The 27,840-nt window shown below is 41.4% G+C and overlaps 2 protein-coding genes across 5 annotated transcripts; one reads left to right on the top strand and one right to left on the bottom strand.

Moving 5' to 3' along the window:
• The first annotated feature begins 506 nt into the window (after positions 1–506).
• Positions 507–16,022, top strand: ATL1 (atlastin GTPase 1). Of its 2 annotated transcripts, XM_053474884.1 has the most exons (14): positions 523–664; positions 2,903–3,150; positions 4,055–4,189; positions 4,669–4,773; positions 5,920–5,970; positions 6,490–6,546; positions 9,158–9,250; positions 10,053–10,191; positions 11,572–11,699; positions 12,588–12,644; positions 13,354–13,425; positions 13,816–14,247; positions 15,219–15,233; positions 15,731–16,022. In XM_053474884.1, exons 1-14 carry the CDS (start codon positions 631–633, stop codon positions 15,839–15,841), a joined length of 1,677 nt encoding a protein of 558 aa, XP_053330859.1. In that variant the 5' UTR covers positions 523–630; the 3' UTR covers positions 15,842–16,022. The 2 variants fall into 2 exon arrangements, with proteins under 2 accessions (XP_053330860.1, XP_053330859.1); XM_053474885.1 differs by lacking the exon at positions 15,219–15,233 and having other exon boundaries at positions 507–664.
• A 126-nt stretch (positions 16,023–16,148) lies between these two features.
• On the bottom strand, positions 16,149–26,332 carry SAV1 (salvador family WW domain containing protein 1). 3 transcript variants are annotated; one of them, XM_053474888.1, is made up of 6 exons: positions 26,046–26,332; positions 23,637–24,080; positions 20,986–21,256; positions 20,255–20,410; positions 17,635–17,805; positions 16,149–16,293 (listed from the first exon to the last, which is right to left on the bottom strand). In XM_053474888.1, coding segments are annotated over exons 1-6 (1,137 nt in total). In that variant the 5' UTR covers positions 26,140–26,332; the 3' UTR covers positions 16,149–16,292. The 3 variants fall into 3 exon arrangements, with proteins under 3 accessions (XP_053330863.1, XP_053330861.1, XP_053330862.1); XM_053474886.1 differs by lacking the exon at positions 16,149–16,293 and adding an exon at positions 16,696–17,454; XM_053474887.1 differs by lacking the exon at positions 16,149–16,293 and having other exon boundaries at positions 17,482–17,805.
• Positions 26,333–27,840: the final 1,508 nt, after the last annotated feature.

The following is a 27,840-nucleotide window of genomic DNA, read 5'->3' as shown; positions in this document are numbered from 1 at the left end:
GTTCATGTCCCTGTGTGTATTTGTACCCTGCGTGTGTTATTGTGTCAGGGATACAAAACCATTGCCACTGTTCGTCTGATAATCTTGTGTTATGAATGTATTTTGCCCTGTGTGTTCTGTTTATTTTGTCACTGATATAAATGTGTTTTTCTCTCTTTGTGTGTTGAATTTTTGTGTGTTGTGTTATGAATGTTGTGTTGTGAATGTTTTGTGTGTGTTATGCATGTTTTGTATGTGTGTTGAATGTTTGTGTGTGTTGCATTATGAATGTTTTGTGTCTGTGTTTTGTGTGTTGTTATTAATGTTTGTTTTGTGTGTGTTGTGAATGTTTTGTGTGTGTTATGCATGTTTTGCATGTGTGTTGAATTTTTGTGTGTGTTGTGTTATGATTGTTGTGTTGTGAATGTTTTGTGTCTGTGTTGTTGTGAATGTTTTGTGTGTGTTGTGTTATGAATGTTGTGTTTGTGTGTGTTTTGTGTTGTTACGAATGTGTTTTGTGTTTCTGTCTGTCAGGGATCCCTCCTCCTCCTCCTGGCAGCGCCACCCCTTGTACTGAGTCACGTGACTCCTCCTCCTGCATCTCTCATCCTGCAGGACCAAAAGCTCCATCAGCAAAGCCTCACCCTGAGCATGGCCAGGAACCGCAAGGAGAGGAACAGCTGGGGTGAGTGTGAGCGGCCGCCGAGCAGGCAGGGGGTATACATCTGCCCCAGCCCGGGGCATCTCCCCCACACTCACTGATACAACTAAGCTTATTTACCAAAGGCCAGGGGCTAATGGGCAACTAGATGGCCACTTGTAGAAACAGCATGAAGCCATTCTATGTTCATTAATACCACAGGGGACCCAATTAGTGTAGCGCAGTGAGATGTCAGCTGCTGCAGAACCTCTTAGACTGTTCTGAGGACCATTCACATACTGAGTCACACACATGATTTGTAGCATGTAAAGGGCTTATTGATACCAGATCCTTACACAATAACACAGATCACAGGAGATGCGCCCACCCATCGCCCCGGATACACCCTGCCCTTTATGGAGCCGTCTTTATCATCAAAGAGCCCGTTACCCCCCATAATGAATCAAGTGCTTTATAACAGCAGAACAACAGCTCATGATAAAGAAACGTATTGCTTATTAGCCTCATAGAGCTCGGTGACTTGAACGGCATTTCATTGGTTGCTATAGCGACTGCGTCACTCTTACCACTCTCAATACTTAACCCTACGTAGTGGCTTATGGTTGCTGCATCTTTCTAGAATGACTTCTACAGACTTAGACGGCTCCCCGATCTCCGGCACCTGTAGGAAAAATCCGGATCATGAATCGTTATTCCCATTAGTACATTGGAAGCATAAACCGCACCTTAATTCCCCATCATCATCTGATGGCCATGTTGCCTCTCTTACCACGGCAGCTGATTTGCCCCGAGCTTCCTGCTGCTGGCCACACCTGTAAGGAAAACCATTGTCCGTGGGCACTGCGTGGAGTTCCACTCACTGATTACCTTCCTATAATGCCGATATTCTTCATACAGGAAGGTTTGGGGATAAGGAATGCGCTTCCAGATGCCTCCTGCGATTGTTCTTTGTCGCAATCCGAGATGCCAGGACCTCGATCACACAGCTTCCGATTGTAATTACGGGGTTAAAAAAAAATCCATTAAAGCCGCTGCGCTAAAATTGCATGTAGCGCTACAGCGCAAGGCCGTTCCCTGATCTCATCCTTATAAATAATGCGTTCTCTTTATAACAAAACGGCCAAAGATTACATCAGAAACATCGTGGAGAAAGCAACAATTTAGTTTTGAATTTAGGCTCTTGTCTGACATCATTATTTTTATTATTATTATTATCTTTTATTTATATTGCGCCAACAATATACGCAGCGCTTGATACAATAGATATATTCAAGGGGTCTGACAAGACGAGAATTGTCAGACTAAGACAAACCGATACCTTAGGTGGAGAGAGCTCGGCTCACAAGCTTACAATCCCGACTGTGAATCTATATAAAGTTATGGAGGAAGATGGTTTGTTTGCAGCATTAAATTCACTTATTAAATAATACCTTTAATCAAGGAGATTTCCGTCAGTGGCTGCGGTCCCAAGATTTCATTTCTACTCCTAAAACATCTTTCTGTTGCGGTTTCTCAGCCTATAGACGGTAGACAGAAAGACTATTAATTGGTTATTATATCTATAAACACCATATGGACAAAAGTATTGGGACACCCTACCATCGCTCTTTGTGAACAGCCTTCCCTGCAAAGGTGGGACCAACGTCATAAAATCCCCTTTTGGTGTAATGGCCAGATGTCCCAATACTTTAGTCCATGTAGTGTATGAATGTATATGTGCATATATATATAAATATACAGTACCATTCTAAAGTTTGGGGTCACTTGGAAATGCCCTTGTTTTTTAAGGGAAAGCACATTTTATCCATTAAAATAACATGACATGGATCAGAAATCCAGCCCAGACGGTGTTAATGTTGTAAATGACTATTTCAGCCAGAAACAGCTGATTTTTTAATGAAATGTCTTCATAGGCGTACAGAGGCTCTTTATCACACCCATCACTCCTGTGTTCCGATGGCATGTTGGGTCCATTAATATACATTCCAATTCTAAAATCTAACAATAATGATTGATTTGGTTTGATTGTGTATAGCGAGTATTCCAAATGTTCTGGGTTATTCAGACCATGTTCTGATCGGGAACACTTATATGCAGATATGGATGGATTGCTGCGCTCTCCTGCATATTGCTTAATTGTTCCTCCGCCATCATAGAGCCTTTCCCCACCACAATGCTGAGCGCCGTGTTCCTTGCCACTTAATATCGGCTGTCTAGCCTGGCAGCGTCTCTAAGGATTCTGGTGTTTCTACTTTGCCACAGGTGGATTTTCCGATAGGAACTATGACTGGAGTTCTGAAGATGAGGAATATGAGAAGAAGGCTCATCCAGTGCAGGTCCTTGTTGTCAAGGATGACCACTCGTTCGAGCTGGACGAGGGAGCCTTAAATCGCATCTTACTGTCCGAAGCCGTTAGAGATAAAGAGGTTGTTGCTGTGTCTGTGGCCGGCGCGTTTCGAAAAGGAAAATCATTCCTTATGGACTTCATGCTGCGATACATGTACAAAACGGTACGGGGGGTTCTAAAGCCTTTACGGCATATATCAGCGGGGCAAAGTTTGGGGTGTTAGAAGGGTGCCGAGGAATCAACAGGGGCAATTAAATTCAAATAGAATATGCTGTTGCATTTTTCCTAAAATTACTTAACGCCATAAACCCCAACTTAAACTTGTGTATTTTTCTGCATATATTACGGTATATAGAGAGGAATTCATAGTTAACAAAAAAAACCTGATGTTTTTACCCAATTTGTCACAAATGTGTCATAGTCACTGTTCTCATCTGGGAATTAATGAAAAATATAGTATTTATGCCAATTGTCAAACATGATGGATAAAGCTACCTTACGGGAGATTGTATTAAAAAAACAACACTTCTGTGATCTAAATTACCGATTAAAGCTCTTTACGCTAACCTTGTCTTTCTCCACCGCACAATCAATAACGTCCAAAACGCCATTTTTTGCGGGTTTGGGGTTTTTGCCCCAGTCTCGGCATAAAGGGGCAGATTCTTCGGGGGTCACACAGTCATCTGAGCATTCTGATTGGTGCTTTCCTCACTGGTACCTTACAACTGAAACACCTGCTTGAATGCAGATGATTTCATGCAGAATATTTGTTACCCCCGACAAGTGATGAGTTCCAGAAGAACTGTTGTTAGAACACTTTGGTTGCCACCATTAGCAAGTCATTTTTGCCATAAAGTTGGCCATTTTTGCTAATAAATACATAGATTGGCAGAAAAAAAGAACCAATTGGCCCATCTAGTCACTTTTTACTTATTAATTCTTTCCACCTTCTACCTTTAAATCATGTCCTCTAAAGCTGGGAAGACTCGTTTTATTTTAATGACCAATCAGACTAATTGCTTATTATTAATCAGTCATTTAATTTCTTATGTTTCTATTTTTTTAAGGAACCTGTTGACTGGCTCGGGGATTATAATGAGCCACTTTCGGGTTTTTCGTGGAGGGGAGGTTCTGAGCGAGAGACCACGGGAATCCAGATCTGGAGTGAAGTCTTCCTGGTGGACAAACCTGAAGGGAATAAGGTACCAATAATCTGCGCCTTTCATCTATAGATAGTGTACAATATCTTAACCAATATATCGGGGTGACTTAACACACGCACCTCTCAAAATAAAATAAATATTCTATTATCTATAGAAAATATATGTGTATAGGGAATACATTATGTTCCCCATCCACATATGTCCACCTTTTACAAGTTATTCCTTTTAATGTGCAATTTTCTGCTTGAGCTTATTAGATATGTTACTCACATTGGTAGAATTTCTTGGAATTAAGACAAAAGGTTACCAGATATTTGGTTTACAAGTTTGGTGGATCTCCTGTATTTGTACCTATTGGTGTTTCAGATGCAAACCAATTTCTGTATCGTTCCCGTTGACTTTCTGGTTTTTTTTTTCTGATATTAATCATTTTGAACAAAACTTTAGGAAAAACGTGAAATGTGAATGTCAGTAGTGAGGATTTAGTAACAGCTGTTGTACTCCTGTTTGGCCTGCAGGTGGCGGTGTTACTAATGGACACTCAGGGGACATTTGATAGCCAGTCTACCCTAAGAGACTCAGCCACGGTGTTTGCTCTCAGTACCATGATCAGCTCCATACAGGTATGACGACCATAGGGCTATGGCACCCTGAAAGATAGCTGGCGTCCTCCCTTTAAGTAAGAGGGTAACACGTCAGTCAAGCTGTTAACGGTTCTGTATCTGCCAGGACAGTCCATGTACATGTAAGAAGGTGTTGGGCATGGGGCATTTTGTGATGGTCACATCATCGTCACCCACATAATGTGGACAGAGAACATCCCAGGCATGCGGGACCAGGGGTCTCCTGTTCTCTCCGCATGGAGAGAGAGGGGATGGCGCAAGACTGGAGAGAAGAACCCTCAATGGGGGGAGAAAGGGGCAGTAAGTAGACAGACCCAGGCGGGTAACTGCAATAGTACATCAGATATATCAGTTATGGCCTGGAAATTGCCTCCAGAGAAAACAAGAGCAGGTTCCTTAATTACTAACTATCCTAAAATATTTTTTCGACAACCATGCAAAGGCTATCAACCTCCAGCCAGAGGACAAACAACAGACAATTGCTCAAATGAAATGCATGGGTCTGGAGGATAACATACATTATATTTATAGCCCATGTGGCCAGATGGTGGAAAGGGGCAATTCCCCGGTCAGATTGGAATACTGGCAAAGCCCTGTAGGTCCTTGTTTCTAATACAGAGAAGGTGGTCGTAACTTATATTACATACATGAAACGAGCTGCATCTGTGTGACGCAGAACACATCTAAAATTACATTACTGTAGAGAAAAATGCTGCTATACAAGGAACAAAAGACTGCGTTTAGTGGCTGAGTGGTGTTTGGTAGCTGAGGTTAGACATTTGGGTCAACCCGAGAGAGTTTCTCCTGCGTAGTACATCCGTGAGATGGCTTGTGAAAATGTAACTGTGCATTATGCAGGGCTAACACGACAGAAACATGCCAACGCTGTCAGTTTATGGTAAAATTGGTGAAATTAAATTCACTCACTAAATCCTAAGACCTATGGGCTCTCTACCTATCTCTGCTTCCTTGGAAAGGTCGAGGCTTCTGTCTGTCACTATTGAAATAACGTAAAAACTAGGGCGTTTTGCCCTTTCTATATTGATTGATGCCTCTACCACTATGGAATGTTACTTAAATGAAATGGTATATATATAGTAATCACAATCCAGTTACCTGCTTCTTACTTTCTTTTCTATAATAAAGGTGTATAATTTGTCCCAGAATGTGCAAGAGGATGATCTGCAGCACTTACAGGTAATCAACCAAGATAAAAATGAATACTGCAAACTCTTGGTACCTTCAGAATCTAACGTTCTGTCCGCAAGGGCCTAGTGTAGAGGAGTTCCACAAATAAAGTGACAGATCTCTTTAAAACACTTCCTTTTACTTTGGCAAATTAGCCTATATATATATAAGTTCATATATAAACTATACAAGAAATATAAAAAAATATTATTTGATTTTTTTATGAATTGTTTGCAATGATATAAAACAGCTTCATAACGTGCATCATAATTAAAAAAAAGTTTAAGGTGTAACATTTTACAGAATGGTTTATTATTTGCACTTAATAATTTCACAACTAAAAAACTTTAATATCATTTGAAACTTTGTGGTTTTGGTCCATGCAAGTGTATTTATTTCTTTTATGATCAGGCTAGGTTTATTTTTAAGGGTACTACATGGGTTTGAGTCTTTGCACCCCCTACAATATAAGACGATAAGGGTCTTGACTATGAACTCACATACCCTATGTTTTCTCTCCCAATCCAGCTGTTCACAGAGTATGGCAGGCTGGCCATGGAAGAGACCTTCCTAAAACCATTCCAGGTAATTAATGAGGGCGATATTTGTAACATATTCCCACTGTGCAACAGATGTACGGAGTTATTACATAGCTTTAGAATAACAGCATGATTTGGTAGCTGGACTACTGCATCCAATACAAAGCAGTGTATTAGCAATTGTAATCCCTGTTTTAGCCAGCAGATGGCAGTATTCTATGCTAATAATCAATGGAACATCAGCTGTATTGGAAGCTCTTGTGTTAAACTGGATTTGGTGCCTAAAACAAATATCGCGCTAATGCTGATAACCATATTAGCATTTCTTTAAGTAGGTACGATAAATCAGGTCTTATTTATAAACAACAATCCTGGGGCAAAGTTCTAAACGTGTAGCAGTCACCATGGAAAACCAGTGGATCATTTCTGATGACGGCTATCGGTCTAGCGTTTTGCTGTAAAATTGCATGGTGCAAATATGAGTCATTGTGATGAACGTCTGTATTTTATCAGAAGAATTAATTCCTTGCGTATGTTTTGATACAGTAATTAACCAGTGTGTTTATTTTTGAGAGTTCTGCACAACTCGAGAGTTCTGCGCAATTTGGGGGGCCCAGACTACTCCTACACAGGGTCCTTGGCAGTCATTAATCTTAGGGCATTGTCAGCTTAGCCCTTGTTACAGAAATGTTGCTGGAGCTGCTGGAGCGGTCATGGTCCCCCATTAGGCTGTTCCTGGAACCAGCATCTCTCTGGTTCCTTAATCATGAATAAAATGTTTTGCTTTACTTAGTGATTATCTGAACATGTGATTCACCGGACGTATAGATCAATGTATGACCTCCCTTACTAGCTATTAAATAGTTAACATAACTATCAGTGTTTTACTCCTCGGCACCCAGAAGACGCCCGTTCTGTCTCTAGCAGATGATGTTGCATCCTTCCGTGTGACCCTGTTTATCCTATAGGTTTATTTTAATGTACAATAAGGAGGATCTATTTTTGGGATTTCCTGAACATCAGCAGTGGGGGTTTGTTTTGTTGACAGCCGAGGGGAAGAAAAATAACAGAGGGTTCTTTCTGCTATATATCAAATGGGGAATTCATTGATTATTGAATGCCATTTCTGTAAGTCCTCATTCAGCACAGTAAACACGCAAACTGCGGATCAGAGCTTCTCTCCGTAAACATTCTGGAGACCAATGCCTTCTGCTGACTCCATGCTCTCGAGCAGACTTTGACATTGTTGCTCTATGGCCAGATTCCCGTCACTGGGATAGAAGGACTCCAGCTGTACTCCCCTTACCCTGGCCAAAGAAAACAACACATTATTAAGTTCAGCCGTTGCCTACAGCTCACTCGCTTCCTCTCCATAGTGAATAGTTGGGTGGCTGTAAAGCGCTAGCGGCGGCTGGGCTTGAAACCGGTTTTTTTTTAATGCCACGTCTAATTGGATTGCAGACCGTGTGTTGCGCTTCGATCTTTGCAGAGCTGGCACCATTCAACTCAGAGGGCAAGTCCATGTAAAAAAGCAGCACGATGCGCATAGCCCAGTCCTGTCCGTAAAAAATGTAGAAAAAAAAATAGAAAATCATTGTAGGAGCACAGAAAGCATCAAGTCAGGATGTAAATGCTGCCTTGTTACCCTAAACGTCCTGGTGGCTGGGTGTGGAATTGTCGGCTTCTACCCCATCCTGGGAGGCCTGGAGAATTTCTTCATACTCTGTTTGGACATTTGTCATGTATTCTTCACTAATTCCTGGCAAAAAGGGGGGAAATAGCTAGAAGGAAATAACGATGTCACAAATCTGTTTTATTTATGTAAAGGAGGATTAGGATGTGCAGGAGATGGTCAGCGTCACACCGAGCTGCATGTTTCTCATTACAAATTGATCTGGAATTCTTCCCAGACTCCTTCCCAGGTTCCTTGCATATGCTCAGCTGCAAAACGTCTCTAAAAATACTTAGCTGGGCATAAAATTCAAGAGGAAGCTCTTTAGTTAGATAAATGTAACTTTTTACAAACAACCAGCGGTTCTCTGAATTCTTCTCATTGCTGTGAATATATTCACTAACAAGCAAGTCCAATCCAGCCCCGGCGCTTTACTTCTGGTGGTCGACTGATGACGTCCGAGCGGCCAACAGCTGGGAACGCACCGACGCACAATCATATCAGCCGCTCGCATAACGTGCGGACCGGGGATATCCAGCCGCTGGATGCAGGCTGTCGCACCTGAGATGCCTCTAGAGCTGGTGTGCCAGGTGGCCAGTCCAGGCCTGGTTCTAGCCATAGAGTTAATTCAAAGTCACTTTAAAGAAAGACCAATCGACAACAATCAGCAAGTTAACGACAGGGGAGAGATAACTTAGTGGGGCGGATAAATATGCAGCCCCTGAGAACAGGACGGACACATTGCTGCTCCCATATTTTATGATGAGGGGTTCTAATACATCTATGTATTGCTTATTTAAATCTGAGAACATAAACACGAGTTTATTCAGCGTAAGAAATTGTAAAATGCAGTATTTGGCTAAAGTGACCAATCAGCTTTACAACGAGAGAAAACAATCTATGAATGTGTTTATACGTGTGATGTCACGCACTGATGGTAACGATGATCTCATTATTAAATGTTGTGCCTATTTTTTTTTTCCAGTCCCTGAATTTTCTTGTTCGTGACTGGAGTTTCCCATACGAATTCCCTTACGGAGCTGATGGAGGTGCCAAGTTCTTGGAGAAGCGTCTAAAGGTTTGTGGACTCCTATCTACATAAGGTAGAAAATGTATGCTTGTGTGTGTGTGTGTGTGTGTAACACAGCCAAAGCTACACATATACCTTAAATAAGTAAACAAGGGAGTGAACTTCCAGAAGTCCACGTCTACGGGAAGACGTTTAATCCTAATATTTCAAAATCCCCAGCCGAGATATTGGTCAACAATAGCAAATTTACAAACCCTTTGAGTGATCAGAAATGTAAATATACGTTATATATATATATATATATATATATATAGACAAAGAAATATGTATTATATATTTCTGCCTCCTTATATATATATAAAACTTCTATTTAATTTACAAAATGCTAGACCTATACACACTAGTATATATTACATTATATATAATATATATATATATATATATTAGCAAAATAACAGTGTTTGGGGGTTTCCAAAGTGCCGCAAACCAGCAGAAGACCAATAGTCAACAATTTTGGGATTCCCTATGACCCGCTCAGACTTACCACACCTTTTCTGTTGGAAGCTTTTGGGACCACATTCTCTATTTGTAATGTCCCTGCATTATGGACCTGAAATATGACATCATACCTTGTGCACTCAGACAGTGATGGCTCCCTGCTCCAACATTAGGTCATCAGTGAAGGGTGCGGGGGGAGCTTGAAGCCTCTGGGTCTTCTAAGACTTTGGGTCTTCTATACAGTTGGCCACTGCTTTAAAGTAGCAGACATCACTATGCCACAGATCCATATTAATGTTTGAGAGAACTATTAATTGTTCCTGTGTGTAATATTTTGGTCGGGTTGTTTCAGGTCTCGGAGAACCAGCACGAAGAGCTGCAGAATGTCAGAAAACACATCCATTCCTGTTTTACAAACATCTCCTGCTTTCTCCTGCCCCATCCGGGGCTCACCGTGGCTACCAATCCAAACTTTGATGGGAAACTTAAAGGTTTGTCATTTTAAAAGTAAATAGCTGTCACCGTCTAACGCCATCATGGCCACGCACCACGTGGATTGTGTTATTACCGACTATAAAGGATTTCAATTAAATCTTAAGGTGCTTCTTTCCCATGTAGATCGTCCTTGACGGAGTCATTCCCACGTAACGTTTCTGTTGGTATTTTTATAAAACACTCTTGGAAGCCGTTGCAAGCGCGGAGGTTTTATTGTCGTTTCGATTGGTTGACGGGAGTATCGTATAAGTTCGGCGCCTGGCTTCCCGAGGCTGATTTTAAAGCCGGTTTGGGAGTTGGTTATACAGACACTCCGCATTGCAGACCTCTGAAATTTGTTTACACAGCCTTGACAAAAACCTACTTTTAGCTCATTTTGTTCCATTAAATGTCATTCTTGTCAGTCATGCGATATGTTGGGTCAATTCCCTGCAGGTTCTTTATGGCAATGAAGTCTGTTCTTCCATAGACTTAGATTAGTCAGAGTGTCCGACTAGGCAACAGAGACTGAACAACTCTACTAAGGCTAAGATAACAGTGCTAGAACACATCTGTTTATTATTATATTTATTGTTTTATATAGCGCCATTATATTCCATAGCGCTGTACAATGGGTAGACAGGACATAAGTAGTACATAACATAACAATTTGCCTCACAGAAACAGGTCAGTAGGGCCCTGCTCAAACGAGCTTACAATCTAGCTGAAAACATATTATGCAAAAATTGTTTTATATACAAAATAGCACAATATGGGATAGACATAGGTCTATCCCCAGTGCTGGTCTTAGTACTAGGCGGGCCAGGCAATGCCCTGGTGCATACTGAGGCACATGACAGATAGAACAATAGATACATCGATTGTCAGTGTATAGTGTTACAATGAGTGTGTGAGGGTTAGAGTGAATAAGTGTGTGTGTCAATATATAGTGTTTAAATGTGTTTGTGTGGAGTTGTCAGGGTACGGTGCTAGAGTGTGTGCGCTAACGTACAGTGTATGGTGTCAGACCAAGTGCGTGTTAGAATATATTGTTACAGAATTAGAGCTAGGGAGGTGGTGCGCAGAGTGACATGTAGAGCACTGAAGAAGCCGTACAGAGTAGGGGCAGAGCAGTTATTTCCCATGCCTGGGTGTGATGGACCGCGTGTACTCAGCTGCCCCTGCATAGAAAATAGCCAAAGCTATTCTGAGTCTAAGACGAGCCCGATGACTGATAAATGTTTGAGTCTTTACATCAGGAAAAAAAACGGGAAGACCATATAGGCTGACTGGTTCGTATGTGCCGTCACATTCAAGGTTTCCATGTTAAGTTTAGTAATTATGTTACGTATTACGACCATTGCTCTTTACAAGTTTTTCTTTTTTCCCCATTTCAGAAATAGATGAAGAATTTATAAAGAACCTAAAAGTGTTTATCCCTTGGCTTCTGAGCCCAGAACATCTCGATGTTAAAGAAATCAACGGGAATAAGATAACTTGCCGAGGCCTGGTGGAGTACTTCAAGGTATTTACACTTGCTGAGTTTTCAGATTAAGCGTTGCTACCGCTTTCTAGATGAAACCACTGGATTTACCTGGAAACATGCCCTGTAAAATACCATTTAGCTGACATGCTGCTTACGTTTCAAGGTCCTGATTTGGTTTTCAAATCCGAATCAGCAACAGTCTACAGATTAATAAAAAAAAAATAAAAAAAAAATCTAGTATTTTTCAAATTATATATATATATAAGCAATGAATCCACTATACAACCAAAATCTTAATTTTTTTCTCACTTCTGAACAGATGGTTACTAAAAGCTGCATTAGATCACAATTGGCAGCCCCCATATTGTGCGTAGATCACCTGATTCCGGCCTTACTGCCAAAGGCACAGAAAGAGAGGCTAGCGGCATTATCATCTGTTTGTTATTATTCAAGCAATGGTTGATATAGGAATAAACGTCCTGTATTCACTTCTAAACAGCAAGGCGCCAAAAAGCCAACACCTCTCTGGAAAGGATCCCATAATCCGCCAGAGAGGTCCACCCTGGAATACGTAATCTTGTTTTTAATTTATAAAATGTGCGCGGTGTCGGCTGGTTAGATAATGGTGGCCCATAATAACTAAGCAGTGCTAAAGAACATGTAATACGTTGGTCATCAGCAGGGACTTTCTTTAAAGCGTCATGGCATGAGCGCGGATTCTGCGACCTCAAAATATACATTTTCATTAGATCTTTTTTATTTTATATATTAGTACTTAACTTTGTAAACACAAAGTCCTTTTATGAAATAACATTGTTTCTCCCGGTGCTATGATTATCAGCAGTGCATATGGACAGTGTGTGTGTGTGTGTGTGTGTGTGTACACGTCTTGTTTGCTTTCTAACACGTGTTTTATTGAATCAACAGGCCTACATAAAGATTTATCAAGGAGAAGAATTACCACATCCAAAGTCAATGCTGCAGGTACAGCTGGCTCATTTCCTCTAACTCAGAACACATTTTGTCCCCCCCCCCCCCATGGTTTGTTAAACAGCCACAAACGGCTTGATTCTAAATTGCTGGGAAACATGAAAAACTCCAATAACTATTCGGTATCATTGGCTGACTTGGAAAGGGATTAGCAGGATTAGAAACAAAAGCATTTCTGTCTGGGTGACACATTATATAAGATACGGTTATCAAATTAATAAAACATGATTTTAGTTTGGGCTTGACTGGGATATAAAAGAATTGACTTGGATTTTTTCACCGTGACTATTTTATGAAGCCCAGGCCAGAAGTCCATCTGACAATCTGAGTGTCTAAGAGGTTTATCTAGGATTTGTTTCTCATAAAATCTGTCTTCATTCTTTGAAGGGTAACTGTTGCACCCCGCATTAGACCCCAATCCTAATTCCTAATACAACGGCTTTATAGACCCCTAACATGAGAGGCTCGTGCGCAGTTTGCCGAAACAATGCTGATAGAACCCAGGAAGCTTGGAACGTCGTCCTACTTCAACAGATTCCCAGTACAATCATACCCGAGGGATCATGGGAAATCGGGGGAAATTTCTATGAAACACCCTAACTATAAATGTGATGCTGGAAAATATAAATCTGAATCTGTTAAAAAGCATAGCATTCCATTCAAACGGTAATAGTGATGGGTGCTGTCCTTGCTTTCCTTTAAGGCTACTGCTGAAGCCAACAATCTTGCCGCTGTAGCAACCGCAAAAGACTTATACCATAAGAAAATGGAAGAGGTAAGAAATGGGGTGCTACACAAATAACAAGTATCAGAACGTTATCCTAGCAGCTATACGATGTATAATTATTGACCACTATACACGATAACTGCGATTTATTTTAATGGGTCTGCTTGTTCATAGAAATACAGGTAGTCACATCTGGCAAAAGGACTTGAAAGCCTATCAAAACCATTTGTGCTTCATGTTTTATGAAGTTGTTGGTCCTTAAAAGGGATCGCTTTTCTTATGGACCAAAACCCATTTTTGTATTCCAGCCGTTTAGTATACATGGCGGGTGGACATTCTATGCAGCAAATAACTCCTAGGGGATTGGGTTACCGCTAGTAAATATTTCCTATTTGAGTTACCATACAAACTCCAGACTCGCATCCTATGTACTCGCAGGTGTGTGGTGGCGACAGACCGTTTCTGGCCCCGACCGACCTACAGCATAAGCACCAGGAGCTAAAGGAGGAATCCGTGAAGCTGTTTCGTGGGGTAAAGAAAATGGGTGGAGAAGAATTCAGCCGCCGCTATCTACAGCAGCTGGAGAACGAGATCGACGACCTTTACGTCCAATACATAAAGCACAACGACAGCAAGAACATATTTCACGCCGCTCGCACGCCCGCTACTCTGTTTGTGGTGATATTTATCACTTACGTGTTGGCGGCCATCACGGGGTTCATCGGACTGGACATTATCGCCAGTCTATGCAACATGATAATGGGACTGACGCTAATCACCCTGTGCACATGGGCTTATATCAGATACTCTGGGGAATATAGAGAGCTGGGGGCAGTTATAGATCAAGTGGCTGCAGCTCTGTGGGACCAGGTAAGTCACATTTCGACTTTTCCATAATAACCATTATTCTCATTAAAAATTGCAGCGCCAGTAGTAAAGCTGTATTCTACCTTCCAAAAGGATTTTCACTGATTTTCCATCTAACAAATTAATACTAGAAACAGCCAAATTATAGTTAAACTTACAAATACTCAAGGCTCCCCAGTAGTTTAGGCTTTCAGGACATCTCCACATAACCTTTTGTCTTTGAAGTTTGCTGGGCACAGGTGGATGTGTAACGGGGGAAAAAACCTGTACTTCTCAGAGATATTCCGTCCCGTCAGGATTTTAATAACCGATACAATTACTAGTAATTCAGTTGCAATATAAATGGGGGGGGGGGTTATATTGCAATGCATTCCAACGATAGAACAATTGTTCTGCGTGCCAAAGGAAGAATGTTAGCCCTTCGCTTAGAGAGAGAGAGGATATTGTGCCCCATTTACTGTTTTTTTCTGTCTAAATCTCCCCCCGATGCTCCGTATAGAACAAACCAGTAGCTCTGTGCCCGTGGAGCCCATGTCGTATCGGCTTAGTGTGTTTGCCAAGTCAGCAGAACGCTACCATTTATTGTGGAAGGCAACATAGCACCCTGAATCCCCTCTGGCACGGAGCGAGATGCCGTAAGGGTTACGTTTATGTACAATGTTACATTGTACCTTTCTCATATTATTAACAATTAAGTTTGTTTACTTTAATTTGCAGGATAGCCACATTTTTACCAAAATAGTGTTGGTCTGTATACTGCGGTTAAGCTCCGCTTTTCAGGCCTCAGAACATTCCCTCGATAGTTGCAGGTCGCTAGTTCATATTTCTCATATAGGAAATTATAAACGCTTTACACTTCGGCAGAAGCAAAAAAAAAAATTTAATTGTTCATGTCATTTTTATAGAAAAATGTGTTTAAATATAACAAAAATAACTCACTTTTCCTCTTTTTATAACTTTTTCTGCTTAAAAAGGGAAGCACCAATGAGGTAAGTTAATATATAAAAAACACTAACAATATTTAGGTTAATACAAACAAAACAAAAACCTACCATCGCCTAAGCTTCATGTTTTGTGAATCCTTTTTTAATGAGTTAAGTGTTTGTATTCCATTTATTGCTATCATACTATATTCAGAATGTAGAAATTGGTTATTTTAAAGCGTTACTCAAACTACGTCAGGATAGATAATCATATTTTCCTGCTTTTTGTCTCTGAGGTTTATTTACTTTAGTGGAAGTTTGGAGGAGAGTTAGTGTTTTGGCATATTGGGGTTTATTCACTAAACAGGACTTTACAGGAGAGTTGTGGTTACTATACATTATGAAGAGCCTTGTATAATGTATAATTAAATCAATTAGGTTTCCGGACAGTCTCCTCTTCCTTTGAAGTGTGCATTATGCAGGCAACGTTCGGCCATTTTTGCTGCATTAATAATAGCAATGTGCGATTAGCTTTTAACACGCCCCGTGTTTATATTTTTCAGGCTCTATACAAACTATACAGCGCGGCGGCCACTCACAGACACTTGTACCATCACGCGTTCCCCGCACCCCAGACGGACTCTGCCGACGAGACAGAAAGGAAAAACATGTAAACCCCCGAGTAGGAACGAGACTCTCTGCTTAACGGTTACTAGACCCTTCAGGGGGATGGGAAAAAAAAAAGTTAACAAAATAAAATAAATGCATGTACGTTGGTGTACACTGATCATTAAGCATTGAATTATATATATATTTAAAGGAAATTATGGAACAAACATGTTCACTCAGAAAAGGTTTAGCTCTTGTGCACACACGGTGCATTCTCCTTCCACGTACCTGGGTACGCAAGAAAGCAAACAATGTGTTGGCGTTATGCGATCCGCGCTCCGACGGCTTTGTGATGGAATAAAAAAAAAGCATATTTGACTTACCCTTTGTACAGGCAATGCAAAGTATGCTAAGTATATCTGTTTATTACATTCCATTTAGTACGGTCGTTTAAAAGGGTTAATCCCATGAGACTGTCCGTTCTGTTACTGTTGCTGATGATATCTTCATTGTTCATCTATGTAAAAATTAAACATCACTGTAGAAGCAGATCATAGCATTAGTCCCGCCGTCCTTTCGCATCCTTATAACATTTATAATATAACCAATAACATTTCCATCTCATTATCACAATGGGAAACGATGTACCGTGCCAACCATTCACTATACTCTATACTCCAAATGATCAGGATAAAACGCGGCATTTTTACTCTATGGATATTCCATGAGATTATGAGGTCTTGAATTATAGAAGCTGGCATATGAGAAGGTCAGTGTGGAATTGAACTTTGTTCCCTATATAATATTCGGTAATACTATATTACTGCAGATTCATTCGCAGATATACACGGGACTGAAAATAGCGATGTTACAAAAAAAAGTATATACTTTCAATTAAAAAACAAAAAAACAATTTGGTTTAGAACAAAAGTATATTTAATAGTCAAAGCTTAAATCTCTGTAACATTATGGTATTTAAGAACCGATGGGTTTTTTTTTTTTGTAAATGCGGCTACAACCAAAAATACCGAAAAAGATAAAGGACTGGTTCCCCAAAGATACTTCTCAACAAAACCATAATCATCGCAAGCGTCAAGCTACATCGTCATCGAAAAAACAGCAGTTTGGAGTTTATTATAAATAAATATACATTGTTTATGTGACTGGGGCATCGTTACACCAAAAGTAAAACATGTTTCCCTTTCTTTAAATCAGAAAGCGTGTTCTGCAGCACCGTTCATGAAATGGTCTGTGCCGTAACGCCGTATAACCTTTGGAGATGGGTCACTATGTATGCTACCAATAAAACATTCTTTAATCACCACACCGCTGTCGTGCTATTATTTCCAGTATTAAGATGAGGTTTTGGAGCACTCAAGTTTAACCCACGAGAAGGGAGGTTCCTGCTAGTACGTATATATTTTTATTATTGATACCCCTAGGGCATTAATAGTGTATAGTGTTTTCCCAAAGTAGTGTTTTTTTTTTTTTACAGCTTTATGTTGAGCTTTTTGGATTGTGAGACATAGTCTGCTAAAGAAACCGGCGATGAGAATACGTTCATGTACCGTGTTGGTCAATGAAATACTCTGGGGGTTTAGTACAGTTTTAGGACCGCTGCGGTTCAAACGGTTTAGATTTAGAGAGACGCGAGGCTGAAGGGGCAGCACTGGCCAGCCTAGGAAAAGGAACAGAGGACAACAAATGGAAATATTTTAGTGTTTACTTTCTTCAGCTTATCAGAAAAAAAAATATATAAAACATAAAGTACATTCGTGGTACCAAATAAAATAAGATTTGTTAAAAACAAAAAAAAAAAGTGATAAGTTATCAGAAGTTCTTGTTGTGCTGGGCATACCACTGCTGTCTCTGTTTTCGCATCTCCACCTCGCCGATAAGCGCCTGTCTGTAGGCTTCGTAGAGCTTAACAATCCGTTCCAGTTCTTTCATGAAAAGTAATTTCAGCATTCCCTGGTAGGTGTCCAAATCTGCCAGCTGGAAGAGTTCCCACTTCAAAATGTGGTCATATCTGAAAGAAAAATATGTACATTGAGTTAAAGGAGAGTGCAGGAAGGGGCCGGGGAGGAAGAAGGTGACCGCGTCGAGCTGGGAGTATAAAAACCAACCTCTAGCAGAACATTTTAAAACGTTCCTGGCTTAAATGCTGCTAACACCAGAGCTTTAAACTAACTTTTAGTTTCTTATAGGAAACATACTATAGAAGCAGGTACAAGTCTAAGCGAGCTTTAATAAATGTATCCTGTGACTATTTTTAACCGCATTTCCAAGCTTGTAATGGGGTTTTATATGAACCATCATAAATAATCAGTCATAAGTTATCTTTCTTTACGCCAGATAGCCGGTACGCAACCTCTTGCAGGTCATTAGGAGCCAGCACAGGCAGCCCCCCCCCACACGTGCATCAATGAGCATTGGCCCCATGACCCTCTAGCCAGTTGACTGCTTTTCCTTCCTTGGACCACTTTTGACGGGGACCGACCACCGCAGAGCGGGAACCTCACAAGAGCTGCAGTTTTGGAGATTATCTGACCATCGCAATTTGGTCCTTGTCAGAGTCGCTCAGATCCTTACGCTGCCCAATTTTCCTGCTTCTAACATCAACTTTGAGGACGAAATGTTCACTTGCTGCCCAATATACCCCCAACCCCCCGACAGGCACCATGATAGCAATATTATCAGTGTTATTCCCTTCACCTGCCGCTGCTCATCATGTTACGGCTGATCGGTGTATATCATGATAATAGCTGGAGGATTACACAGCACTTACTACACAAAGGCTGGATAACCCTGTCTAGGAATAGCCCGCGAGGACGCCTTTATGATGGGTGTAACCACATATTTTAGAGAAAGAATTAAAACAAGGAGAAGAAAAATATACAATAAATTCCATCTGAATCCGGGGACATAAGTGTTTTTGGCAGAGCTTCCGATTTTTTTTCCTGGCCCGATGCCGTCCCATTATCTCATTCAGCCTGTTCTGAATGTATAATAGACAGAGGGCTCCTTTAGCGATACGGACACAATGTAAATAATGCCCGTGTTACAAAAGTTAATTTAGCTTTACATTGAGTACATATACTTTTGTAACAGTGATTGTGACACAAAAAAAAGCAGCTTGGGGAAAAAAGTTGAAGTTCATATAGTAGCAGAGAGGCAAGGGTTAAAAGTCACAGTCGCATGCATGGAAAGTACTACACATGCCTGACGTGAGGCTGGAACTATATATTGCCGACAATACTGAGCATTATGCGCTACTGGTGACTGAAGCACAGGCCACACATCATGAACATCGCCAGCACATCAGGAACGGCTTTATTCTTTAACCAATGAAACCACACAAAAAAAATAAATAATAATAATAATAATAATAATAATAAAAAAAAATTAAAAAAAGAGCAAAGAAAGGATCAAGCCAGAGCACAAATGCTGGCTGAAGACCTTGATAAGACCCAGTTGCCACGATACAGGCTGCCGGATAAAGTTGTCTGAGCAGTAAGGAAAGACAAAAACAATACCCAAGGCATAAAATAAAGCACTGAGTCCCAAAACAATTCCAATAGAACGGACGACAACAGAACCATGCGTCGTTTTATAACAGTGGGACGAGATAAAGAAACATTACAGATTAAGAGGATATGTTTGCCGACATTTATATCACAGCCTCTGTGTTCCAAGGTCTAGCGGGGAAATTTCATAGTTATTACTCAGACAGCTTCCAGAACCGGCTCTAGTATACAAACTTTCTGTGTAAACCTATTATGGGAAAAATATGATTTACGTTGTGCTTCTCCTTTAACAAAAAGCTATAAAAAAAACACAGAAATTTGCTGAAACATAACTATAATGTAATTATTATAATATAATTGTCTTATGCAGTATCCCATTTATAAAAAGGGATAAGATTTTTGGAAGAGGAGGAAATTCCTTAAATCAGAAACACAGCTGTTTGGAACGATCTAGGGCCTCCAAGCATTTCGGGGGGGAAAAACGCTTGTTTACAAAAACAAAGCAAAATGCACACGCAGGCCGGCTGAACATTTTTACAAGAGGGACACATTGGAATTTGCTTAATCATCAACTGAATAAGAAGAAAAAAACAAAACAAAAAAACTATAATCGAGAAGCAATTTAGGAGGCACATTACATTCCACAATTACGCATTCACTATTCCTCATTCCCTTTCAGAATAATTTTCTCAGTATAATTAGAGAACAAAGCTAGAAATATACAAAGTTACAGGAATGACAACCATGTCAAGCAATCAATCTGAAGCTGGGTACCGAGGGCATGCATGTGACTTGCAAACACAAAACTCAGAACAATAGAATTGTGGGTGACTTCTGGGGGGGGGGATACAAGACAATGCGGAATAAAAGCGGGGGGCTGCAATAAGACTGTTTGACCAGGTATCCCTCTTACATACCTGCCCTTTAAGGCATTAAAGACTCTGCACTTACTTAACAGGAGCTCGGGCATAAACTTGAAGCCAGTCGGGGATCTCGGCTGTATGATACGGGTTTGCTGGCACGAGCAGCGGCTGGCTTCTTTCAACTTGCTGAGGCTGGTAAGTTATCGGAGGAGGAAGAGGAGGCGGCTGATCATAGCGTGGAACGCTGCAAAAGGAGACAGAAACAAAGTTAGCGGAAGGTCGAGAGAGAGAAAGCTAAACTACAATCCAACCGTTTGATATTTCTTTAAATGTATGTTACATTGAAAATAAAGTAAAAGATGTAACATTTCCAACTGCAGTGAACAGTCACGCTTACCTATGGCATAGTTAGAGATTTAACAAAGTTGGATTGCAAGCTTTTTAAAAGTTACTTCTAGATAGAAGATAAAAGGGCGCTCGCCATTTTTTATTACTAGAATGTCTGATTTGTATAATATGCTTTCAGGCAGCTCCACATTAGCAACTTCGTGTGTTCTAGCTCTTGTTATTTTAGCCCCAACTAAAAGAAAATCTTTGGAGTATTATTTAGCCGTAAAAAATGGGTACGGCGATTGAGCAGGCAAAGTCACACAGACGAAGAGGCTGCAGTTACCGAAGGTTTGTGTCAGGGCTATCCTACTATATACTATAACCGTACCATACTGCATTTAACACTCAAGGAGAACAAATATCTTCACGCGACATCCCCTTCAAAAGCTATCCTTATACATGTAGTATAGAAATATTATATATATATACCTTGGAGCACACGGGTGTTTATATTGTGCTCTTTTATTGATATGGTCCACGTAATAGACTCCAAACTCGGCCGATTCGACCCGTTCCCAGCCGGGAGGCAGCCCTTCTCTCTCCAGCGGATGGCTCCAATGCGTGGTGTTTGTGTTGTGATCGATGTAGTATTTTCTTCCTCGTATAGTCCAATCAACAGTCCAGCCAGGGGGCAGAGGCATATCTTCAGCACTATGGTTTGTCAAATTTCCTAGAGACGTTGCCGCGATCCTTCCAATTCCTACAGGGGAATTTGAAATATAGTATATGTATATATATTTATTTTTTGGGATTATCACAAAAAAATTCCTGAACCGTAAATCCAGAATTCTCGGACTGCTCGGGATTACTGGGACCCGCAGGTACATTGTCTGACCGCCTGCAAGTTTTTGGATCCCGATGTAGTCCTCTAATACAAATCTCTTAACAAGGAGTGACCCCAAAGAAACACACTAAAGGCTCCTTTGCCTGCTATATACCACCTGATTATAAAATGACCCCCCAAAATCTGAATATTAATTTAGGAAAAAAGAAAAAGCCTGAATATAAGACGAACCTACAGGAAAAAAAGTTTTACCAGTAAATGTTAATTCATGTTAACTATGTGAACAATTGTTTGTTAATAAAATCTATGATTGAGAAAAATATTTTGTTTTTATTTCCTTTTTTTACAACCTGCCCCCCAGGCTTGCCACTCTGCCCCAGAAATGCCTTATACCCCCTATATGCCACCGTCCCCATGATATGCCTTTTAAGCCTCTAAATGCCACTGTGGCCCATGATACGTCTGGCATTTAGGGGGTTAAAAGGCATATTATGGGGCAGAGTGGCATATAGGGAGGTATACGGCATTTCAGGAGGCAGTTATCTGTTATCTGCATTCCATTCCTTCCAAAAATCCCTCCACACCCACATATATGAAAGGATCGGGACATTTTAATGGGGGCATAATTAAAAAGTCAAAGGTTACTTTAAAATGAAGCTATGGCCAAGTCTGTTATTACTTATTGGGGATTGCAATAATGGTCAGGTAGACTAAATGATCACGGATGCACAACACTTGCATCTCCTTGTGATAGGACAATCCGTGCTTAGTTCTGAAACATGTCAAAACTTTATCTGTGGTTATAATCAATCCAAAAAGCAGATGGAGACTAGCAGGTTCCTACTGGTTAATTAGCATTAAGACATAGTGCCGGGATCCCTCTAGCATAACATTTTTAAGATCAGAAAATATGACAACCTTACAAAAACTACTTTACAGTAGGCTGTGATAATCCAAATTCCTTATTAACCAAGATCAGAGGATCAAATGATATAACATGAAAGAAACGAACACATATACCAGGGGTGTCCAACCTGCAGCCCTCCACCTGCTGCAGGACTACATCTCCCATACTCCTCAGCCAGCCCCTTAGCTGAAAGAGCATTATGGGAGATGTAGTCCGGCAGCAGCTGGAGTGCCGCAGGTTGGACACCCCTGACATATACATATGGATGGCCAATGTTGGCATGAGATAGTCGTGCAGATATGTGTTGACAACAACGCTGTCATACTTTATATAGGTTCCACTGGATATGAAGTCCTTTCATATCCAGTGGAACCTATAGTGGAAGCCACATAAAAAAGCGGTATTTCTATATATAAAGGGTATATAACTAGAATTAAGTTGTCTCCAAAATACGCCGATTTTGAGTGTTCCAAATCGTACTTTTTGCCCCCCTTTTTTAATTTTTTTTACTTAATACAAACGGCACTTGTCCAAAGACAAGAATATCTTTTCTAATAGCGAGCACATATAATGTTTTATCTTTGAAGCACAAACATTTTTTTGCAGTATTATGGAGTGAAAAGTAAAGGTGGAAATAGTCTTTTGTCAAAATGTTTTATGTAATAAAGCAAAACAATATATATATATATATATATATATATATATATATATATATATATATATATATATATATATATATAATAAAACAAAAGCCTTGCCTGGCTGTAAATGCAAAACATCAGATACAGTGTCTTATAAAATTGAAACATGTCTTTTGCACATATGTATTTCATTTTCAGCAGCCTTTTACTAAACAATACAATTTCAAACACCTTGCCTGAGAATAAACAAGGTTTCTTTCCAAAAAAATTAGGACTATGCTTGTCTAAAATTATGTCCTCTAAAATGCTGGTTCGGCTCATTGTAGGCCACTGCAGATCCCCACCTAATGCATCGGTTTCTCTTAGTCTGTTAATTCTCGTCTTGTCAGACCCCTTGAATATATGTATTGTATCAAGCGCTGTTGGTGCTACATAAATAAAAGATAATAATAATAATAATAATAATGTTGGCACTAATAAATCTGTAGTTCAGATAAGCAAAGATCCTGTTTCTATGAAACTCTCAAACATATGGCTTCCAGAATTGTTTGTTTAATACAAGTAAGGTTTGCATAATCACTTTAATCATTAATGTGCCATTTTAAGATCTTACATGCGTTACATGCCAACGTCACAGAACGTTCTAAAGTACACAGTAAACCAGCATTTATTTAAAATAAGTTTATCTAAATATAAGTCCTGCAAACTACTAGACATGCACATAAAGCAGTTCTGAGGACCCTCCTACCTGCCGGATGCCTGCCTTGTCCATGCATTACCCTCTGTACATGGTCACTGTTGTGATCGTAGAACCGGTATTCATCGTGCGTGCGATCGACTTGCCGTCTCCTTTGTCCATCATATTGTTGCTCTGTGCAGTAATATCTGGAGTTGGCGTCTCCATTCTCCATGACAGAATTGACCTCCGTGAAAAACGATTGAGAAGAAGATCCGTATTCGCGGGGAACATCTCCCAAACCCCTGACGAGGTACGAAGGTGCAGAAAGTCTGTTGCTCTCCCTGCGCATAACTTCCTGCGGCGGACGCTGAACGCGAGTCCGTAAAATACTTTGGTTTCTGGAAACGGCCCCGTCTCCTGCTGGGGTATAATGGGCAGAACTGGTTTCGGGCGAGCAGACATCAGTCCTTCGTGGAATGGTTGGACCATGGCGTATAAAGGATGGCATCAAATCTGAAAATAGGAAGAGATGATGCATACAAGATGAACCTTATTTTCTAAAGATAAGTCTCTTAAATTGCACTTTTCACTCCTTAACGTTGTTTTCGAGTGTAAATACACACCCCAATGACTCAGCCAGGAAATATTGAATCTACTAGCTACAGTAAGAAGCTCCTAGATGCCTACGTGTTGATGGGGAGGAATAGATCTTTAACGAAAGATGTTACTGGTGTACAGAAAGCACCGTCACTCAGGCGAGTGAGACAGAGCGTGTCGTAAGATCCGGAACTCCTTCCCACCAGCTATACTTAAGAGAGCACTTGATGTTTTATTTGACCAATAAATAAAATTAATGCGAAAAAAAAAAAGCGTATAAAATGTTAAAAAGAATGCTGAAATGTAATTGGCCTCAAGGCATGAGCCTGAAATGTGAAATTAACTGGATTCCAAGGATTAAGGTCATTAACTGGTCGAAAAAAAAAAAAGGCAGAGTCTCCCCTGTCAAAAGGATAAGCTGCAGTTTACGGTAACCGGAGCTCTTGCTGGTAATTTACGCACCGGTTTTGTCTGATATTTTATTTCTCATTCTGTTTACAAATCACTGCCACCAAAACTGCCTCGCTGTTCTGGCTCTGCTCCTCGTCACGCTGATGTCGTTACAAACGGGTCAGCAATTAAAGGATCCCTCACTGGAGGTTTTGCAATTTCAGCAGGATCGACATAAAAGCCCACAGCAGTTAGGAACCGTTTTGTCCAACTAACTGGCCCATTTTTCCTGATGTAAAGACTCAAAAAACTTCATCAGTCCTTGGTCTTGTCTTAGATTCAGGATAGCTTTATGTCTATCACATGCTGGTTTAAATGTTTAAGGCCCTGTAACATTTCAACTAATCGCAATGCTATTTCTGTAAAAAGATCTCGACTAACCGCTGATCTGGTAATGCCTTGCAGGGGCAGCTTTACACAACTAAACAATAGGAATGTTGTCATGGCGCATCACTGTATTCAAGATTAGGTCCTCTATTATAGCTTCCTACAAAACACAGGCGACCTTCCTAGATCCGTATGTTTAGCTACAGCTTCTCCCCACAGGAGATCAGAAAAGCATTTTCAATAGACATCATTATATGCGCAGCATGAAAACATCTCAAAACCACAAGCAAGACGAGGAAGTCCAGGCTGTGGGGCAGAGCCAGAGATGCCTTCGTAACAAAAAACAAGCTACTCCAAACCTTTGTGTACAAGATATTTAAACAATGACAATAAAGCTTTCATATTCAATATTCTGTCAATGCCACTTATTAAATATAAATGACAACAGATAATCCTACATACACAGTATCGCTAAAGCCCAGCGGCCCCCAGACCCGCCACACGCAGGGTGCCAAAGACCAGTGGCCCTCTGACCGCCACATGCAGGGTGCCAAAGACCAGCGGCCCTAATACCCACACAGGGCACAACACTACAGCACTCCTAATACCCACACAGGGCACAACACCCCTAATACCCACACAGGGCACAACACTACAGCACCCCTAATACCCACACAGGGCACAACACCCCTAATACCCACACAGGGCACAGCACCCCTAATACCCACACAGGGTACAACACTACAGCACCCCTAATACCCACACAGGGCACAACACCCCTAATACCCACACAGGGTACAACACTACAGCACCCCTAATACCCACACAGGGCACAACACTACAGCACCCCCTAATACCCACACAGGGCACAACACTACACCACCCCCTGATACCCACACAGGGCACAATACTACAGCACCCCCTGATACCCACACAGGGCACAACACTACAGCACCCCCTGATACCCACACAGGGCACAACACTACAGCACCCCCTGATACCCACACAGGGCACAACACTACAGCACCCCCGTAGCATAATTCCCATACAAGTTGAAAAGCCCTAAAGGTGCTCCACTTTCCACCCCTTTTCCCCGGTACTCACTCCTCAGCAGGGGTGAGGTCTCCTTCTTCACGTACTTCCCCTGCACCTCGGCGGGCTTTGAAACTTCTTTCTTGGTTTTCTTCCGGGATAACATTCCCTCTCTCCTTGGTGGGCTGTTCCACTACAAGGCGTGTACAGGGTTGGCAACCGGGCATACTCCCCGTCCTCTACAGCCGACGTCTAAGAGGACACTGTCCGAACGCCTCTCCCGAACATGTTTCCCTAGAGCGCCCGAGCTCCCCCTGCAGGTATTAACGAGCGCCTTACGGGGACTGAGGACGCGATAAAGGGCCAGATCAAAGCAGCCAGATCAAGGGCCGCGAGACCCTGTGCGCGAATCCCAAATCTCAGACCGGGCGAGGGGGAGCGCGGACAACTGGTCAGCTCCCTAAAAACCCCCGGGGGGCAACTAAACCGCCTAAACTATCACCCGGCTGGGACTTACTGAAACTTCTCTTCACCCATGTAAGGAACGATATTAGGCATGCGCGGAATCAACAGGCTCTGACGTAGCACCACTGGTAGCTCCCTGTTGGCTAGTTGTATTTTCCCTCTTCCCCACCCGGTCCTGACCGTAGGAACCGTAACGATATATAATTTCGTTTTACATTGCAGAACGGGAAACACTTCCACCTCATCGCCTCACCACCGAATGACAGCCACTACCTCTTAATGATGGTATTTCTAGACCAGAATGAGACATGTTACGGCATACGAAAATGTATAAGAGTCCTTTTCATTCTATAGGGATTATTCTATTAATATATAAAGCATGCATTAAATAATTCTAAGTCATATGCCACAATCCACCACTCGGTGGCGCACATCCTATTATTAGAATGTGACGTCACCGCTAACAGCCCTCTACTATCACTGTGCAGAGACTGATACTCGCCGGGTGCGGTGGCGCGTGCCTGTAATCCTGCCGCTGGGAGGCTGAGGCTCTCGGATCACCTGAGTCCAGGGGTTCTGGTCTACCCTTAGCTATGTCGATCGGGTGTCCGCACTAAGTTCGGTATCGATATGGTGAGCCTGGGGGAGCTCAGGCTCACCAGGTCGCTCTAAGGAGGGGTGAACCGGCCCAGGTCGGGAACGGAGCAGGTCAAAACCCCCGTGCCAATCAGTAGTGGGATCGTACCTGTGAATAGCCAGTGTAGAACAGCCTGGGCAATACAGTGAGACATAGCCTTTTTACAACATCTCCAAAGCAAGCCAATCTATTTGCGCTATAGTATTTTTGAAGCGAAACACAGATATGTTCAGCTAGTTTCAATGTATAAAATGTCTGTGTGTTTCAGGCCTTCCTTCATCCCTTTCTTTTTAAGAATGGAAAAGGGAGACTTGCCATCTTAGAGAAGAAACTCAAGGTTTAGATCACAAGTAGCTCCCCAGCAACAAAGATTGCACAGACAAGCTGTTTGGTGGCAAGGATGGCACAGACAGGCTGTTTGCGGGAACTGACAAGCTCTTGGTTTGCAAGGATGGCACAGACATGTTGTTTGAGGCTAAAATGGCACAGGCAGGCTGTTTGGTTACAAAGATGGCACAGGCACGCGGTCTGAGGGCACATACACACTGTTTGGGGCAGAGACAGCACAGGCAAGCGGTTTGGGACAATGAATACACTGAGAAACTGAGCATTTGATACTATAGATTTAGCTGGAAAAGGTTAATATTAAAATGAGACACCACAGACACAAGCTGAGTAGATGGTTTCTGAGATATTTTACTGCACCATCAAATGAAATGTTGACAAACTATACAAACGATACGGAAACTTATAAGAGTCCTTTTC

Source organism: Spea bombifrons, chromosome 9, assembly GCF_027358695.1.
Source record: "Spea bombifrons isolate aSpeBom1 chromosome 9, aSpeBom1.2.pri, whole genome shotgun sequence".
Lineage (NCBI taxonomy): Eukaryota > Metazoa > Chordata > Amphibia > Anura > Pelobatidae > Spea > Spea bombifrons.
Note: the sequence above shows the minus strand (reverse complement) of the source record. Positions and strands in the feature narration are given on the sequence as shown.